The sequence below is a fragment of the Lotus japonicus genome, chromosome 1 (assembly GCF_012489685.1).
Source record: "Lotus japonicus ecotype B-129 chromosome 1, LjGifu_v1.2".
Lineage (NCBI taxonomy): Eukaryota > Viridiplantae > Streptophyta > Magnoliopsida > Fabales > Fabaceae > Lotus > Lotus japonicus.
In genome coordinates, this window is record NC_080041.1 from 94,419,699 (window position 1) to 94,438,842 (window position 19,144).

At 39.4% G+C, this 19,144-nt stretch overlaps 1 protein-coding gene across 1 annotated transcript; it reads right to left on the minus strand.

The window, feature by feature from the left end:
* Positions 1-1,733: 1,733 nt before the first annotated feature.
* LOC130727981 (ferritin-1, chloroplastic-like) lies at positions 1,734-18,589 on the minus strand. Its single transcript, XM_057579296.1, has 12 exons — positions 18,294-18,589; positions 17,807-17,890; positions 17,643-17,703; positions 17,471-17,558; positions 12,293-12,354; positions 6,162-6,227; positions 5,808-5,871; positions 4,497-5,666; positions 4,279-4,413; positions 3,554-3,648; positions 3,204-3,459; positions 1,734-2,176 (listed from the first exon to the last, which is right to left on the minus strand). The coding sequence occupies exons 1-8, from the start codon at positions 18,587-18,589 to the stop codon at positions 5,617-5,619; spliced, it is 771 nt and encodes a 256-aa protein (XP_057435279.1). The 3' UTR covers positions 1,734-2,176; positions 3,204-3,459; positions 3,554-3,648; positions 4,279-4,413; positions 4,497-5,616.
* Between the last annotated feature and the right edge of the window lie 555 nt (positions 18,590-19,144).

A 19,144-nucleotide genomic window follows, 5' to 3' on the forward strand; every position in this document is an offset into this window, starting at 1 on the left:
CATTTCTGTGTTTAGTATGTGGAAGGAGATGAATGTATATTAAGTCTTGGTGATATATAGGAAGACAAGCATCTGTGTAGATACCGTAAAGGAAAAGGCGTTATTTTGGGTGTCTTGGTGTATAAGTGATTGAAATGTTTGTCAAATGGTGGATACCGTGAAGGAAAAGGCGTTATTTTGGGTCCATAGTAGACGATAGTGATGGAAATGGAATGACCCAATTATGGGGAAAGGCTATGGTTGATGGTATAAACTGAACTAAAATGAGCATAATCCTCTCTAATATTACACGTAAAGACCTAACAATCAAATAGCTCAGGTGCATCCAAAGATATAACATAAGAAATCCAACACCTACCTTACATAAAATGCAGGAAAAACCGCGAGCAACATTGACAATGTCCAAAACCATATCAAGCACTATACGACCAATGAGAATGAGCATATGTCAGGGACCGAGATACCCCCAACATATGGCAAAGAAATGCCACATAACCCAACAAAAGCAGAGCTCCTCTCGCTATTGGAGGGGACGCGAATCAGCACAACAACCGGAAAGCGAAAGCATAAAAACCTAAGGGGGACAAACCCGACAACGACCCCGATCAGCAAATGGTCGGCCCGAATCTTCACCGCCGACCTCGAGCAGCACTCCGAAGAACAGAATCATAGCGCCCAAAACAGATCCATGACAACAAATAGCACCACACCAGCTACACCATGCCTTCGGCCATAACTCCACATTGCAACACCTCACAAACAGATCAGGAAGAATCCCCAGATCTGCCGCCAGCACCAAGGTTGCAGAAAGGCGGAGGAGAATAAACAACATTCAGCACTCCGAAGGCACCAATTCGATACCCAGAAAATACCATCTAATACTTTATTGTGTTTTGTTGTCATGAGCTTCTGGAAGCAATAGGTAATAGCACATCTCCCAACAGTGATGTATGATGTTGGAATTACCTCAGAAACTGGTAGAGGAAGCCAGAAACGATTATGCATCCTCTACCTATTACCCAGAGATTAAAAGACCGGCAGAAGACCCAGTTGCTACACCGAATGCTCTATGAAGGAAGCCATAAACTCATGAAAATCCAGTTACCACCTAGAGGTTGGATTGAGAGGTTGGTTTGAGCTGGGAGTACTATTCTTTTACTGTATCCAATATCAATTTCCAATGAACTGATTTCATGATTCAGTTTGGATAGAATATTGAAGTAAACTTCTGGAATATTTTATTACAAAATAGAGAAACCAGGAAGTATACAAAAGGCCATGTCTTCCTCTTTCTTGCTTTCTGCTATGGCAGGATTCTTCTTGTTGTTTTCATTGAAGCCATTGTATTTTTTTTTGAAGGGCATGATGCGTATAAAAATGGAGGCTGCAAGTAAGGGAAAGATGCATGTTCTGGAAAATGTGGAACTGAAGGGGATGGAGGTGCTTCAAGAGATTTTCTATCTACTCAATTAAGACTTCAAACTTCAGGTTCAAACCCAAAGGTAAGTAACTGGACGCATTTGCAACGCCATCATTGTCAAACAAATAGTGAAGTGTGTTTGAATCTAGCCAAAGACATTAACTTTGTATATGCTTTATTCTTGATCCTTTTTTTTTTGTTTATGTTGATTACAGGGCAGAGGAATGGACTTCTGAGTCTTTATAAAGACTAGGATTATACCCGTGCGATGCACGGAGGTTTAATCTCTCATTTTGATTGCTTTACAAAATAATTTTATGTTAATAATGCACATTATATAATAAACATAACTAATGCGATTGACATGGATAACACAGGAGCTTAACCATGTCAAAGAGTAACAACTTAAGCACCATCCCAAAGAGTAACAGCTATGAGATCCCAAGAAAATGTCCAATTTAAAATTACTCCAATAACTTACATTTGACTAATTGATTTAACAACTACTACTCCAAATATAAATAAAGTTCAGCCATAGTAACATTAGGAGCCTAATCCAAAATCCATTGTTGAGCCTCATCTCTCAAACAGGCTGGATCACTTGCCGGTCTCTAAACAAATGCAGCTCAGATTCGTGTTGCTCCCTTAATAAAGGACATTCAGTAGAAGAGGCTAAGTGAAGCCATCTTTTGTTAGTTGAATTCATAAAACATGAGAGTCAGTGATCAGTACAAGCACACAACAACCCCATCAAACCTGCATAGATGATGAACATATACTTTTTAAGTCTCTCCAACTACATGAATGCTTTTGAAGCAACAACCACAATAAAAGTGGTAAACAGATTAGAGTAAAAACAGATTACATAAGTAGGACTACTTTCAAAATTTTATATAGGTAACAAAACATAGAAACCTAAAATTACTCTGTTATTTATCTAGCTAATGAAGTGTGACTTAGACATTATTGGCTATTCACCCAAACCATTATTTTCAATCCTTGGGTTATAAGGCTAAAGGAAAAAATGGTCTCTAAGGGGATTTGTTATATGGTTTAAAGGCTCAACCTTTGTCAGCAAACTTAAAGTATTAGATCCTAGCTTGCACTGTAATACAATGACATCAAATTCCAAATCCAATTGATCCAAGTCAATTTCAAAAAACTAATTCCACAGTGCATCAAATAGAAATTTAGTGATTGATAAATCCCAAAATTTGGCAAACAATACAAATGACAACAGTATTTGTTTTTTCTTAAAGCTAGAAAGAATAATTTAGGAAGCAATTTGATATGCTTCATGTGGTGGATAAAACAAAGGAGCACATACGACCAAACCAAGCAAATGGATGTCCATGAAATTCTATCATGAGAGAGGGAGAGAGAGGGCTAACCCAAAAATTAGAAAATCAGAAAGTTTACAAAAACCTCACAAGGCAGCTAGCTTTTGATAACCCATGCATAAACAAAGAATTATATCAGATACAAAGGTAGTCTAGCCACTTGATAAAAATAAACTAATTAACAACATCAGCTAAGCTTTTAGAACCAGGAATTGCACTTCCAACCAAGTTGGTCACAAATTCTCTCCCACTATCATGAGCACCAATGCACCTATTGGCTATCAAATCAATTTCTTATGTTCTAATCTGAAAAATTAATCAAATAAAAATGTCTCAAAAGAAAATTTTGGGATGAAATTCATCTTGACCAGCTATGACTCTCTATCAATTCATTGAATAATATGTAAAATGTAAACATAAAATCCAAAAAGAACAAAATATACCTGGACTTCAAGTCTAAACATGCTTTCTATCAGAAAATTCCTTTCCCCAAAGTCATTTCAATATCAGCAGAGTTCTTCTTCATCGCCTATTCATGTGCTCAGGCTTTTACAACATTTTGGTCTCTGCTTGCTTTGGACTTTCACAACCCATAGAGAATAAATCCAACATGAAAGCCCCTTGATAATCAATATATTAACTCCAAAGATGCCTCCTTCAATCAAGAGTGTAAGCAAGATACCCAAATTCCCCATTGGACTACGTGAACAAAAAAAATTATAACATAACCATAAAAAATAGTAAAAACCAAATTAAAAAAACAAAACAATGAGCCTAAACCATACTAATTTACCTTGTTTTCAATAAGCAACCTTAATGTCAGGTCTTCAACTTGCTTATTGAAGTTTAAAGTTTGGAGTTTTAGAGAGCTCTTATTTATTTGGTAACCTGTAAAAAATAAACCACAAAATCTTAATCACTAAATAGAAAAAAGCAAGACAATTGAATTGGTCACCATAAGCATAAATAAGATGATGAACCCATGTAAACCAAGCATGGCCACAATTGGTGTTTCTTTCAAGGATATGCAATCTGGCTTGAACTAATTGTAAGAGTTTAGGAGCAAAACCAAAATGGACATGTCCTAATTGAAAAATACAAAAAAAAAAGTTTACATTCGTACATCAACATCAACATCAACACACATAGGCCATAGCTAACAGTGGCAAGGAATTAGTCCCTTGCTAAAAAGTCTCAATTAGCCTCAACTTTCATTTTAGTCTCAATTCTGCAACTGATTAACAAAGATAAAACAAATAAAAGAGAATAATTATGATCACATATATGGGAAAAAACGAAGAGTTATACCCAATGCAATTTTTTTCTCTTCCCAAACATTTGAATCTATCACTTAATACTGCTGCATAAACAAACCATAATACAAATAGCAATTAAGGTAATACAGTATTTTTTGTCTCCTTGAAAGAGAGAAAAGAAGAATGGGAGAGGGAACTGGATGAAGAACCCGGGGAGAAATGAGAAACCACACAATGAAAGGGGCAATTTATAAGCACATACCTGCCTAAGGATGAAGATACCAAGGAAAGCAAATAAATCATAGAGAATCCAGCAAGATCTTGAAGCTTTCGAATCAAACAACTGGAAAGCACCTTGAGTAGCTAGATTTTTTAATCTAGTAGTAGCTCAAACAGCCTGTAAAGCAGATTATGTAGGTTTCTTTAGGGTATAGTTCCTAGAGAACCCAAACCAGATTGATGGTTAGGATGGAGCTTTACCACAGAAAATGGGGAAGATATGCGTACATCTCACGCAAAAGGCTAGGTGAAGGACGAATCGTAGATGCAGCGAAGTCATAGATGATAGATCAACGATGGAGGCTTGAATCGTGCAGGGAGATAGGTGAACTTTCGAGGGGTATAGCTTCCAGCTGCTAGCGAAAATCCAGCCATGAGATAAGGGAAGGGCGAAGCAAAGCTGGCTCTAGCAGATGGGGCACATGCATTCGCTAGGATATCAAATAGAGATGGGGAAGCTCCTACTCCTACATCTGTGACTGACGGCTCCTTCACACGTGAAGAGGCAAGGAGGGCATGAACATTCCTAACCCTACACAGTAACCTATCATTGAACCAAATAAGAAATAGGCCCAACAATCAAGCATCTGCAACAAAAAAAAAATGGTGCACTATGAACAGTGAAATTGCACCTTGCATTTTAAGTTAGTAGATATAGAGTCTTGTGGAGAATATGCAGATATCCAAGTCATGTGGAAAATGATTGAATCTTCTTCTACACATGGCTTCAAGAGGAAAAAGGCCAATAGCTTATCACTGGGTGATCTGTTTCACGCCAACTTGAGTTTTTTCTTGCTCCTAAGCTAACTGGTTCTAAGTTTTCTTCATGGATTGATAGAAGTATAGAGAGAAGGGAAATCAGAATTTGCTTGATGTCTATATACAGTTCATATCAATTCCATTACTTCTGGCCCGATATCTATCAGGTCATTAAGTTTGGTAAGTGAAGTGAATGATTAGAGTTCAAATTTGAATTCCATGTAGAAGCCAGTTTCTGATATTGTCTATATTTTGGGTCTAGATTGTTTCCATAAGTTTTAAAATATTGGAAATCCTTCAAGAATGGATTCTAAAGCCAGAATCAATTCTGAGGAGAAACTTCTATTAGTAGTTTCTGCCTTTCTGGGTTTCAGAATTGATTATGATGAGAGAAAATCAATGAAGTACCAACAAAAAAACAAAAACAATTACATTAGGCTTAGTTCCGTAATCTCAGGCTCAGCACATAGGGAAAACACTGGAATACTATTCTACAACAGAAAACTACCCAGAACTTCATTTACCAAATGTAAAGAAAGACTAAAAAGAAGGGTATTCAAGATCAAGCAGCATCTTCCTCATGCAGCAGTCTTTGATCAAAGTGCCAAACACCTGCAAGAAAAAATTTATCATTTAGTAAAAACCCAAGGGTTATCCTTTCTTATTCTTGATTTCTTTCATTTCTCTCACTTTCCTTTCTTACTCTTAAGAGGAAAGTACCAATATGAAAAATTATGATAGGTATATACATACCATGACCCTTTCCAACCCTTCTCAATTGAGCCACATACTCTGCTATCTTCTTAATTGATTCAACCTATGCAAAGAAAAGAAGAAATTTTTTACTAACACATTAGAATGAAACCAAAGACATGCAGTCAACATACAAATATGCTTCTCTTTATCTAAGTTTTGTTTGTCAGCTATTTTTGCCAGTAGTAACATAGTCAAATTGACATTTAGCTTCTAATAAAACCAACTTTTCTAAAATAATAACACAGTCTAATGTCACATTATTGAAGCAATTTTTCCCTGTCATATTTACTATTCTAAATTTCAGAAGTTTCTATGAATCCCCAATGACTCAATGATTTAGATGTGTCACACCTGTTCACTCAAAAATTCGCTTTCGATGAAGTGTGCCATTTCAGCGTCATTGTTGCGGTCTGCCACCTATTATTCACAAACCTTCAATTGATTAGTCACTTTGGTCCCTAAAGTTACACCAGTCGGGCAAATTCGTCCCTATTCTTCCTAAATGGCTCCCGTCGTCCCTGAAGTTTGAAAACGTCGGTCACGTTGGTCCTTACCTGAGCTCCCGTTAATAAACGTTAACAGAGATGATGAGTTGGCACGTTAAGTGCTCTGATGGCCATTCCACGTGGATCTGAGGTGTTTCCCTCCAAAATAAACATAATGGCAAATTAGTCCCTGGTAGGTGTCACATTGTGGTTGGACCTTAAGTTGGCAAAATAGTCCTTGCCACCTTCTTCATATCCAGTTAACGTAAGCCTCCTAAACCCAAACCTTTCATCTTCAACCCTCTGACAAGCAAGAAGAGACGAAGGCAGAGGAGAGTTGAAGAGCGTTGAAGTGCGTTGAAGGTTGAAGAGAGGCGAAGGCAGAGGACAAAGGAGCGTTGAAGGTGCTCGGTCACCGGCGTAGAAGAAGGATACAAGAGACGCTGCTCTTTTTGGGGTTTCAGTCTCACCGAGGCAAAGGTACAATCTTTCCCTATTTTTGTTCATGAAAAACCCTGAAATTGATCTCCAACATGCTTATAAGCTTAAGATAACCGTGATTTTGCTCTATAAATTACATGTTCATCGTTTAAATGTTTCAAGGTTTGTCATTGTGGGTTAATACAATCGGGGGATTGTAATCGCTGATGAGGGTTTAGGTTTCTAAATTTACATGTTTATCGTTTAACTGATTAAAGATTGTTTGTGTATGTTGCAAATGGTGACATTGTAATCGCTGATGAGGGTTTCTATTTTTGTGACACTGTCATTGATTGAACCTCTTTGTTTGTGTTGCATGTAGATGGACAGAAACCTCACTCTGATTTTGCATCATGGGGGGAAGCTTACAGTAAGCGATGATAGAGCATCATTTCGTTATTATGGTGGAGAGATGTGTGTTTGGGACCAGATTGTGGGTGATACGCTGAACATATTTGGCATAGTCAATTTTGCAAAAGAACATGGTTATGAGAAGTTTGAGGAGATTTGGTGGAAGAAACCACTCAGTGGAGGAACATTTGAAATGAGGCAAGTATTGCGAGATGCAGATATAGTGGATATGTGCTTAGCTTCCAGCCTAAGCAATAATGAGATTGATATTTACTATGACCATCCAGTTGAAGAACCACTTACCATACCACCAATTCAAGAAAGTGAAATCCCAGAAGCTGAAATTCCAGAAGCAGAAATCCCAGAAGTTGAAGAACCAGAAGTTGAAGAACCAGAAGTTGAATTTCCAGAAGTTGAAGAACCAGAATTTGAATTTCCAGAAGTTGAAGAACCAGAAGTGGAACACAATACTGATGGTACTGATGGTGATAGTGAACAAACTGATGATGAGGTGAGGAAAGGCAAGAGAGTGAGAATGGAGAAGAATAGGAAGGGCAAGAGAAAGATGACTGAGGTTAACTTGGATGGAGACAGTGGAAATGAGTCAGATGGATCTGATTATGAGTATGAACCTAGCCAAGTTGAGTTGCAGGAGTGGTCTGTAAGTGAAGGGAGTGCAAATTATCATAGTGAGGACTTAAATAGCCCTGTAAGCTCTGATGGTGAAGAAAATTCTAGGAAGAGAGGACCTTTCCCCCAGTTTAATGAAGCTTCTACTTTTGGGAATGTTCACTTAGAACTGGGCATGGAGTTTTCTAACCTGGAGACTTTTAAAAATGCTGTGAAGGACTACACTATTGAGAAGGGTAGGCCTATCAGGTGGGAGAAGAATGACAAAATCAGAGTGGTGGGCAAATGCAGAGCACCAAAGTGCCCTTGGAAAATATTCTGTGGATGGAGCAAAGCACTGAGGAGTTACCAAATTAAGACCTTCCATGAAGAACATAGTTGTGGCAGGTCATTCAGGAATTGTCAAGCTAACACAAAATGGGCATCAAAGAAGCTTGAAGCAAAACTGAGGATTCAACCAAACTTGACACATTCTGAGGCTTTTGACTACATAAAAATGCAGTTTGGAGTACAATTGGATGATTCAAAGATCTTTAGATCAATGAAAAAAGCAAGGAAACTGGTGGAAGGGAATGAAGCAGAGCAATATGCATTGCTGTGGGACTATTGTGCTGAACTTATTAAGTGCAACCCAGGTTCCACAGTTACAATGAACACAACCCCAATCACAGATTCAGCACCACAGTTTCACAGGATTTATGTATGCTTTGATGGTTGCAAAAAGGGATTCAAAGCTGGTTGTAGACCTTTGATTGGTCTTGATGGATGCTTTCTGAAAGGATACTATGGAGGTCAGCTTTTGAGTGCTGTGGGCCAAGATGCTAACAACCACCTATATGTCATTGCTTATGCTGTTGTTGATGTGGAGAATAAAGACAATTGGCTTTGGTTTCTTGAGCTGCTCCAGAAGGACTTGGGAGACCACAATGAGCATAACTGGACTTTCATATCAGACATGCAGAAGGTAATGTGTTTACTTGTTTGCATTGTTTAGTTTTATTTAGTTGTGTAATGGTATTTGATAATGCAATGCATTGTTTAGAGTTGATGGACTGAATTGCCTGTTGTAAGAAACATTGAGGACTGACTTGACCTTAAATGTTTTCGTGTAGGGTCTTATTCCTGCATTACAAGTTGTTATGCCAGGGGTGTCACACAGGTACTGTGTGATGCATTTGTGGAGGAATTTTGCCAAACAATGGAAGGATAAGGAGTTGAAAGGAGCTGTTTGGGAATGTGCAAGGACAACAACTGTGGTGGAGTTCAACACAAAGATGAATAGGCTGAGAGCAAAGAATGCTCAAGCATGGGCATATTTGAATAAATGGCCAAAGACAGCTTGGACAAAATCTCATTTCAGTGAAACTGCTAAGACTGACAACATTTGCAACAATGCTTGTGAATCTTTCAATGCAAAGATCCTGAAATATAGGGGGAAGCCAATAATTACTATGCTAGAGGAGATCAGATGCTATGTGATGAGAACCATAGCAAATAACAAGATGAAGTTGATGGGCTATCAGGGCTTTCTACCACCAGTGCAGAAAAGTAGATTGGAGAAAGAGAAAAAGGCAGCCCAAAAATGGACTGCTACATGGTCAGGTCAAGAGTCCAGGTTTGAGGTGACCTGTTGGAGCCAAAGAGTGGCTGTTGATTTAGCAGCTGGAACTTGCACATGCAGGTGGTGGCAGCTGAATGGCATGCCTTGCTTCCATGCATGTGCTGCAATTGGATGGAAGCACGAAAGGCCTGAGAATTATGTTCATGCATGGTTGACAATGGGTGCATATAGGAGCACATATGAGTTTGCTATTCAGCCCACAAGAAGCCAACAGTATTGGGAGCCAACTCCTTATGAGAAGCCTATTCCACCAAACATGAAGAAGAAAGCAGGGAGACCTAAAAAGAACCGGAGGAGAGATGGCACTGAGGAACAAGTTGCTGGAAGGGCTAGGAGAGATGCCACTGAGTCACAACTTGCTGGAAGGGTGAGGAGATCATATCCTGTGATGACTTGCTCAAGGTGTGGATTTGAGGGTCACAACACAAGAAGTTGTCACCAACAAGGATGTCGAATAAGACCCAAGAATTGGGTACCACCACCACCAGAGGATGAAACTGAAAATGCTGAACAAGTTGAGATTAATGTCTCTCAAACTGCACCAACAGAAGATATCCCACAATCCCAACCTACACAGGTAATTTTATCACCCAATCTCATATGTGCATTTTCATTTGTTAATTCCAACTCTATTGGACCTAATAGACCTAATTGCAGGGCCCTACTGGAAGCCAAACTCCACTAGCTCCTGCTGCTGCTGCTTCATACCCCACAATCACAACTCCACAAGTAATTCTATCACACAATCATAAATTGTCATTTGTTAATACACTCTCTATTGGACCTAATAGACTTAATTGCAGGGCCCTCCACCACTGCAACCAAGGGTTGCTTATAGAGCTCCAATTGCTGCTGCTGCTGCTGCTGCTCCAAGGCAACCTCCACCACTACAACCAAGGGTTGCTTATAGAGCTCCAATTGCTGTTGTTGCTGCTCCAAGGCAACCTCCACCACTGCAACCAAGGGCTGCTGCTGCTCCAAGGCAACCTCCACCACTAGCCCCTGCTGCTGCTGCTTCTTCTTCAACACAAGCTCCACCTCTGCAACCAAGGGTTGTCTACAGCCTCACACCTTCTGTTGCTACTGCTATAATGAATCAAAGAGGGGCTCCACATGCTACTGCTGCTTATAGAGCCCCCCCTGTGAGAGGAAAAGTTTTCAGGCCTCCCCGTCAAAGGGTTGAACCTGCCACCACTACACATCCCCCACAATCCCAAGGGAGAAGATCCCCACCACCAGGTCCTGCTACACATGAACTTCCTGGAGGACCTATGGTATTCATGCCAACACCTTCAATCCAGCCAAGGCCTCCACAGAATCCATGAGGTTGCTGTCTACATTTTGGTGTCCCTAAACTAACCTAAGAATAATGTTGATGGGACTGTAATTTTTTGGAAGGAATATTAGGCCAAATATATTATGGACCACTTGTGCACTTTTGTGCTTTTTTATGCTATATTAGGGTATTTTAATTAATGACTTGTGTATGGATCAAATATGTGCTCCTTTGATGCCAGATTGTGGTTTTGTTATGCACTTTTGAAATTATTATGGATACATTATGCTATTGTGCTCACTTTATGGACACATTATGCACTTTATGTATGGACCACTTTATGTATGGACCACTTTTAGGCTCTTTTAATGCCTTATTGTGCTATTGTGATCACTTATCTTTATTATCTATGAAAAGCATGGTTATTTTTATTAGTCCTGTAACTAAACAAGGTTGTCACAATGGTATGAAATCTAATGAAAAGCATGGAAATTTCATTCATGAAATCTTCATAAGATTACATTCTTCAGTACACTACACCAAACATAAAACATGAAACATACCCTCCCCCTCCTCACTCATACTATATGTCCTACTTCACAATGACAACAATGATCAACACAATCAACAGAAGTATGACAACCAAAGCCATTCCTATGCCATAATATTTCTGAAGCTTGACATGTTCACTCAGAATTTCATTTGTCTTCAACATAACTTCCCTCACCAGCCTCAATTCTTCAATCACCTCTTCACTTGTCTTCAACATAACTTCCCTGACCTGCACTAACTCTTGCCTCATACCAGAATCCTCATGCACCTGTAGTTCATCTTCCTTTTTGTTGCCAAGTACATTGACCCTTCCATCTTGTGCTATTTCCTCTTCCACTTCATCAACCCACCGAAAGAAATTGCAATTGAATTCATGGTACTGCAAATGAACAAGTCAACAAATATTACATTCACAACAGACAGAGCTCATGATTACGAATTCGTGGTAGTGAAGTAGTTACCCTAGGTAGATAACAAGCATAAAAAGGTCTTTTTGGGTTCGCATCAGTTCTAGAAACCCTCAACGCAGCCCTTTCACCGCATTTACAGTAGAGGACTCCATCAACAATGGAGTGCGAGGTACCATTTGAATCCTTGCTCCCCTTCGTGCTCCCCTTCGTTTCTACAGTACATTTGGACTTTTGAGACATTGTTTGCAAATTGCGAGTTGAATGAGAGAAGAAATTTGAGGATTGGAAGAACCAAAGAGGTGGGATTGAAGGTTTTCGAATTTGGGGATTTTGGGTCTGTTCTAGGGTTCTAATTCTTGTTTTTCTTTTATAAGGAAGAAAGGGACTAAATTGATGTTTCAATGTTCCCCCCAACGGTCAGATCCACGTGGAATGGCCATCAGAGCACTTAACGTGCCAACTCATCATCTCTGTTAACGTTTATTAACGGGAGCTCAGGTAAGGACCAACGTGACCGACGTTTTCAAACTTCAGGGACGACGGGAGCCATTTAGGAAGAATAGGGACGAATTTGCCCGACTGGTGTAACTTTAGGGACCAAAGTGACTATTCACCCTCCTAACTTCCTAAAAAAATGTAACCAAAAGCTGAAGACTGAAGAGGTAAAGAGACATTACACTATGCACATTCAGAAGTTTCTCATTTGTTAATTTCTCCAATGACAAAGCTAATTCCATAGCTAAACCAAACAATTGCGGAAATCAAGAAAATAAAAAGTCAGCACAACACAACACAGATAATGGTTTGAGAAAAGGAATATGACAAACCACAATGCACAGCTTAACAATATAGGAGATTCTAGGTATAAGAGAAACCGCATCTCTACTCAGATTAGGATTCCATATTGGTGTAATTGTTAAGTAATAATCCAAGTTAGCAGTAGTAGTTAGTTAGTGGGCCTGGTTAAATGTAAAAGCCCAGTGGAGTGTGAGCCCAAGTTATGGGTTGTATATAGCTGCATATTGCAGTGTTGTGTAACTAATAAATCAATAATCAGTTTTCATTTGTTATCTCTAATCTTCCAGCACTCTCTCTTTCTCTCTCGTTCTGTTATTCTTCTCTGAACTCCAACAACTGGTATCCAGAGCTTTTGGTTCCGATCCAAGGATGAACCTCACTGGCAACGCACCGGCGAATCTTCCGGTGCTTGACGGCAAGAACTGGCCGCGATGGAAAGTTCAGATGAAGACCGTTTTCTCCTATCAAGATGTGATGGAGATTGTTCAAGAAGGTCTCACCCCTCTCGCAGAAGATGCCACACCAGCGCAGAGAACTGCACACAAGGAATTGAAGATAAAAGATTCCAAGGCGATGTTCTTCATTCAACAATGCGTCGACAATGCGCATTTTGAGAAGATTGCAGGAGCTGCAACTTCGAAGGAGGCCTGGCAAATTCTGGAAAAGTGTCATGAGGGTGCAGATCAGTTGAAGAAGGTTCGGTTGCAAACCTTGAAGCGTCAATTTGAGTTGATGCACATGGAATCGACTGAGAAGATTTCTGTCTACTTTGATCGAATGATTGCCCTCACCAATTTGATGAAATCATGTGGAGAGAGCTTTACAGATAGGGATATTTGTGAAAAGGTTCTTAGAACCCTAAATCCCAAATTCGATTATGTGGTAGCAGTGATTGAGGAAGCAAAGGACATTTCAACACTAAAGGTTGAAGATTTGCAAGGTTCTCTGGAAGCCCACGAGCAAAGAATTCTGGAAAGGACCAATGAAAGATCTCAGGATCAAGCATTGCAAGCATACACCTCCAAGAAATCTGGGAAAGGGGGGTATCATGGTAAAGGAAAGTACAAAGATCAGAAGCCTTCTGGAAAATCAAGTCAGAATCAAAGCCAGAGTCAGAATCAAGATGATCTAGATCAACCTGAATCATCATCAAAGAAGGGTGGTTCATTCTACAAGGGCACTGGCAAGAAGAAGTTTGATAGAAAGAAGGTTAGATGTTATAATTGCAATAAATTTGGTCATTTTTCTTCTGAGTGTAAGGCTCCAAGTGGTGGTGGTGACTCTCGAGGGAAGTCCAATGGTGAAGCCAATCTTGCTAAGGATGGTGATGCCACTGATGAAGAGCCAATTTCTCTCATGATGGTAACCAGAGAGGGTAAAACCAATCTTGCTAAGGATGGTGATGACAAGGATGAAGAGCCAATCTCTCTCATGATGGTAACCAAAGAGGGTGATCTGAATCTTGGAATTTGGTATCTTGATTCTGGATGTTCGAATCATATGACTGGGCACAGAGAATGGTTAGTCAATTTTGATGAAAGCAAGAAGAGTACAGTGAAATTTGCGGATGACAGAATTCTATCAGTAGAAGGTGTTGGTGATATTCTGGTGAAAAGAGATGTTGGTAAAGATGCTGAAATCACAGAGGTCTTCTATGTTCCTGGACTGAAGAGCAATCTCATTAGTTTGGGACAGTTGCTTGATAAAGATTTCTCTATGAATATGGCTAAGAGGTATCTTGAGGTGTTTGATCCCTGTCAGAGATTGATTCTGAAGGTTCCTCTTTCGAAGAACAAGACTTTTCAAGTGAGAGTTAATGCCATTGACTCACAGTGTTTGTCTGCTGAGTTGGAAGATGAATCCTGGCTTTGGCACCTCAGATTTGGTCACCTGAATTTCAGAGATCTGAGCTCTCTCCAATCCAAGGACATGGTTCGTGGTTTGTCTCAGATTAAGCTTCCTTCAAAGGTATGTGAACATTGCTTAGTTAGCAAACAATCTAGGACATCATTCAGTTCTTATACACCTGCTAGATCTAAAGCTGTGCTTGATGTGATATACTCTGATGTGTGTGGCCCTTTTGAAACTACATCAAAGGGTGGAAGTAGATATTTTGTGTCTTTTATTGATGAGTTCAGTAGGAAAATGTGGGTTTATCTGCTGAAAGCTAAGAGTGAAGTGTTCTCAACTTTTAAATTGTTTAAAATCATGGCTGAGAAACAAGCTGGGAGAAGTATTAAAGTGTTTAGAACTGATGGTGGTGGGGAATTTTGCTCAAATGAGATGGAAGATTTCTGCAAAGAGAATGGGATTGTACATGAAATTACAGCACCATACACACCACAACACAATGGTGTTGCTGAGAGAAGGAATAGAACTGTTCTGAATATGGTAAGGAGCGTGCTTAAGGGTAAAAATTTACCACATAGCTTCTGGGGTGAAGCTGTTATGACAGCTGTGTATGTTTTAAATTTGTGCCCAACCAAGTTTCTTGGTTCACAAGTTCCTGAAGCTGTGTGGACTGGAAAGAAGCCCTCAGTTAAGCATCTCAGAGTTTTTGGATGTCTATGCCACAAACATATACCTGATCAGAAAAGAAAGAAATTGGATGATAAGAGTGAATCTATGGTGTTCATTGGATATAACTCAACTGGAGCTTATAAATTGTACAACCCAAGAACAGGAATAGTTGAATTTAGCAGAGATGTTTTGTTTGAGGAAAACAATGTCTGGAAGGGCAAAGAGATTGAAGTTTCTGCTGGACAGATGCAGAAATTGCAACTGGAATTGGGTCATTCAGATGCTGCAGATTCTGATATGGATGATGATCAAGGTTTACAGCAGTTAGAACCTCATGATCCACAGCTAGTTCAGAATTCCAGACCATTTAGAGTTAGAACTCTACCTGCACGGTTCAGTGACTATCAAATGCTTGCAGAACATGAGTTTGATAAAGAAGGAAACATTTTTCATATGGCTCTGCTAGCTGATTCAGATCCAGTGAGTTTTGAAGAGGCCATAAAGAATGAGACTTGGAGGATAGCCATGAAGGAAGAAATCAACTCAATTGAGAAGAATCAAACATGGGAACTGGTCAATTTACCAGTCAAGAAAACTCCTATTTCAGTGAAATGGGTGTTTAAAATCAAGCTTAATCCGGATGGCTCAATTTCTAAACATAAAGCCAGATTGGTTGCAAGGGGTTTTATGCAGAAGGCAGGTCTAGACTATTCTGAAGTCTTTGCTCCTGTTGCTAGAATGGAAACAGTCAGGTTGCTTGTTGCTTTGGCTAGTTGGAAAGGTTGGAGTCTATGGCAGCTTGATGTCAAGTCTGCCTTCCTTAATGGCCCTTTGGAAGAAGAAGTTTATATCACCCAACCTCCTGGATTTGAAGTGAAAGGGAGTGAGCATAAAGTTCTCAAACTTAAGAAGGCACTCTATGGCTTAAAACAAGCTCCTCGAGCTTGGAATAGAAGGATTGATCAGTTCTTGTCTCACACTGGATTTCATAAATGTACAGTTGAGCATGGAGTCTATGTCAAATCTTTTCCTTCTGGTAGCTTGATTTTTTTGTGTCTCTATGTGGATGACTTACTCATCACTGGCAGTAGCTCTCAAGAAATTGAAGCTGTGAAAAAGAGCTTGAAAGGTGAATTTGAAATGACAGATTTGGGCAAACTGTCTTATTTCCTGGGAATTGAATTTGTTCAAACCAGTAAGGGAATTCTTATGCATCAGAGGAAGTATGCTTCAGAGGTTTTGAAGAGATTCAATTTGTTGAACTGTAATGCTTCAGAAACTCCAGTTGAGGGTAATTTGAAGTTGGGACTTTGTGAAACTGAGGCAGAAGTTGATAGCACACAGTTTAGACAATTGGTTGGTTGTCTAAGGTTTTTGTGTCACACTAGACCAGAGATTTCTTATGGTGTTGGCTTGGTCAGTAGGTTTATGAGCTGTCCTAGGAAGTCACATCTTGCTGCAGCCAAGAAAATTCTCAGATACCTAAAGGGAACACTTAATCACGGAGTCTTCTTTCCTAGACACTTGCCAGATCAGGAAGGGGATGGTAATCTACATCTTGTAGCTTACACTGACTCTGATTGGTGTGGTGATCAAGTGGATAGGCGTAGCACAATGGGATATGTGTTTTACTTTGGGAAAGCACCAGTCTCATGGTCATCAAAGAAACAAGCTGTAGTTGCTTTATCAACTTGTGAAGCGGAATATATAGCAGCATGTAGTGCTGCATGTCAAGGTCTGTGGTTGCTGTCTTTGATTGAAGAATTAGGACTGAAGACTAATGAAGCTTTCCTTCTGAAGATTGACAACAAGTCAGCAATAGATCTTGCGAAGAATCCAGTTAGTCATGGTAGGTCCAAACATATAGAGACCAAATACCATTTTCGGAGAGATCAAGTCTGCAAAGGTCGGATTAAATTGCAGCATTGTGGTACAAATTTGCAGATAGCTGATGTTTTGACAAAGGCCTTGAAGATTGACAAGTTCAAGTATATGAGAAAACAATTGAATGTCAAGAATTTCTGAATTGTGCAGCTGAACTAATTGTTGAACTGTTTTGTAGTTTTTTCCCTTTCATTAGGTTTTTCTGCAATATCTGGTTTAGCATTGTTGTGATAGTTTAGCTTTGTTACATGTTTTGTTGTAAGCTTCTTGGATTAGGAGGGGATGTTAAGTAATAATCCAAGTTAGCAGTAGTAGTTAGTTAGTGGGCCTGGTTAAATGTAAAAGCCCAGTGGAGTGTGAGCCCAAGTTATGGGTTGTATATAGCTGCATATTGCAGTGTTGTGTAACTAATAAATCAATAATCAGTTTTCATTTGTTATCTCTAATCTTCCAGCACTCTCTCTTTCTCTCTCGTTCTGTTATTCTTCTCTGAACTCCAACAGTAATTAGGATTATATTATCAAATTAGGAATATAGTTCCCTTATACCAGATTCTCCTATAAATAGTTCTGTATCAAGCTGCAGACAAGAAAGATCAAGGCATTGAGAAACAGATAAGTCTGAGACAGCAGTGGAAAAATCAGCAAGCTCACCATGCAATGCATCCCCCTTCTCCACATGCTCAAATTCGGAGGGGACATTCTTGATGGGGTGAAGTACAACTCTTCCACCACGAATGTTCTAAACAAGTTAATTAAAGCCCAATATGTCACTTTTAGTTTGTTTGATCAGGAGTAAAACAAAGAAGTGCAAAGTTCACTTAACCTGATATTTCATAAGCTTTTCAGCATGCTCTCTTTCTTCTTCACTAGATTCCTTGAAGAATCTGTTTTCAACAACAAGAACACCACAAGAAACTGAAAATCAGTTTTGAGAAATAGAAGAAACAACAAGAAGGAATGAGGCATATAAGGTTTTATGTTTGTTACTTGGCAAATCCCCTGAGAGCCACATTATCTCTGTCAAAGTAAGCAAACAAGGAGTGGTACACATAGGAAACGTTGTATTCCACACTGTATGACACAATTGAAAAGCAAAAGGAACACTTAGAATATGAGATGTGTTAGAAATATAACTATCAAACCGTCTCCTCTAAGTTTTTGAGATAATTGATTCATAACATGGTAATCAGAGTCTTTACGACTAAATGGTCCAGACTTCGATACTTGTCACTCTCAATTCTTCTAACAAAAAAAAAGTTGATTCTAAGCCCATGATAGGTGGGCTATCTATGCATTATTTACGCTTCAAGCTCAAACGAGTTTTAGTCAGCTCTTCCATTTCCATTCAGAGTCTTTCACCCTACAACTTAAACTTTTAGAATAATCGATTAAGCTTGATAAATGAAAGATGGATGCAAAAGGAAAAAGTAATCCTAATTTGAATAAAAAAAAGGGAAATTATAAAAACGCTCACTTGATCTGTTCATTAATTACAGATTCACATTCATCAGCGTAGTTCTGACGAGCCAATGAAACCTGAGGCACTACTGGAACAGCAAGCGCTTCCTTCTTCACCTCCTCAAACGGTTCAAATATCACACCAGTGAGAGGCGCAGTCAATGCTGAAACGGCAACGTTTCTGCTACCCCATTTCTTATCAAAGCTCAGAGAACAAGAAGGAGAAGAAGCAGAAGAAGCTGGTTTTCTCAGACCATCGCCAATAATGGTTGAGGTTGAGAGAGGAGAAAACACGGAAGAAGCAAGAGCCATGATGAGCGTAGAGGAATCAATGGAGGAAGATGGTTGATGATGAAACTGAGAGAGGTAGAAGAAGAAGGTATGTAATGGTGGTGAGGGGTGATTTGGACATTTCAGGTGTGTGTGTGGGCCGCGTTTTTTTCTGAAGCGTTGGATTGCGGACACGTGGATGGCTAAGGTGGTGTGAAAGTGCGGGGCGTGTGGCGGGCTCGTGCTGACCCAGGAAATGCGGTCCACGTAGGTATTTGTGTTGTGGCGTTATTTGAAAACTTGTAGACAAATGTCTCCCACGTGTCGGACAAATACAACGTCTTGGTACTATGAAACTTTTCAAGGGTTTCTAATTTTTTTGGGTAAGCATCAAGGGTTTCTAAATGATGATCATAGATAAAGTTTCGGTAGAATTATCTTAGTCATTAGTAACCCAATAACATTTAAAATAAGTGATAAAATATAAAAAAAAATTAACTCATTTAAGGTAGGAACATCATGGTGGGTTGATTCTCTAAGCAGGAGTTTTTTCATTCACAAAACTCACACTTAAAATCATATTTAATAAAATTAAAC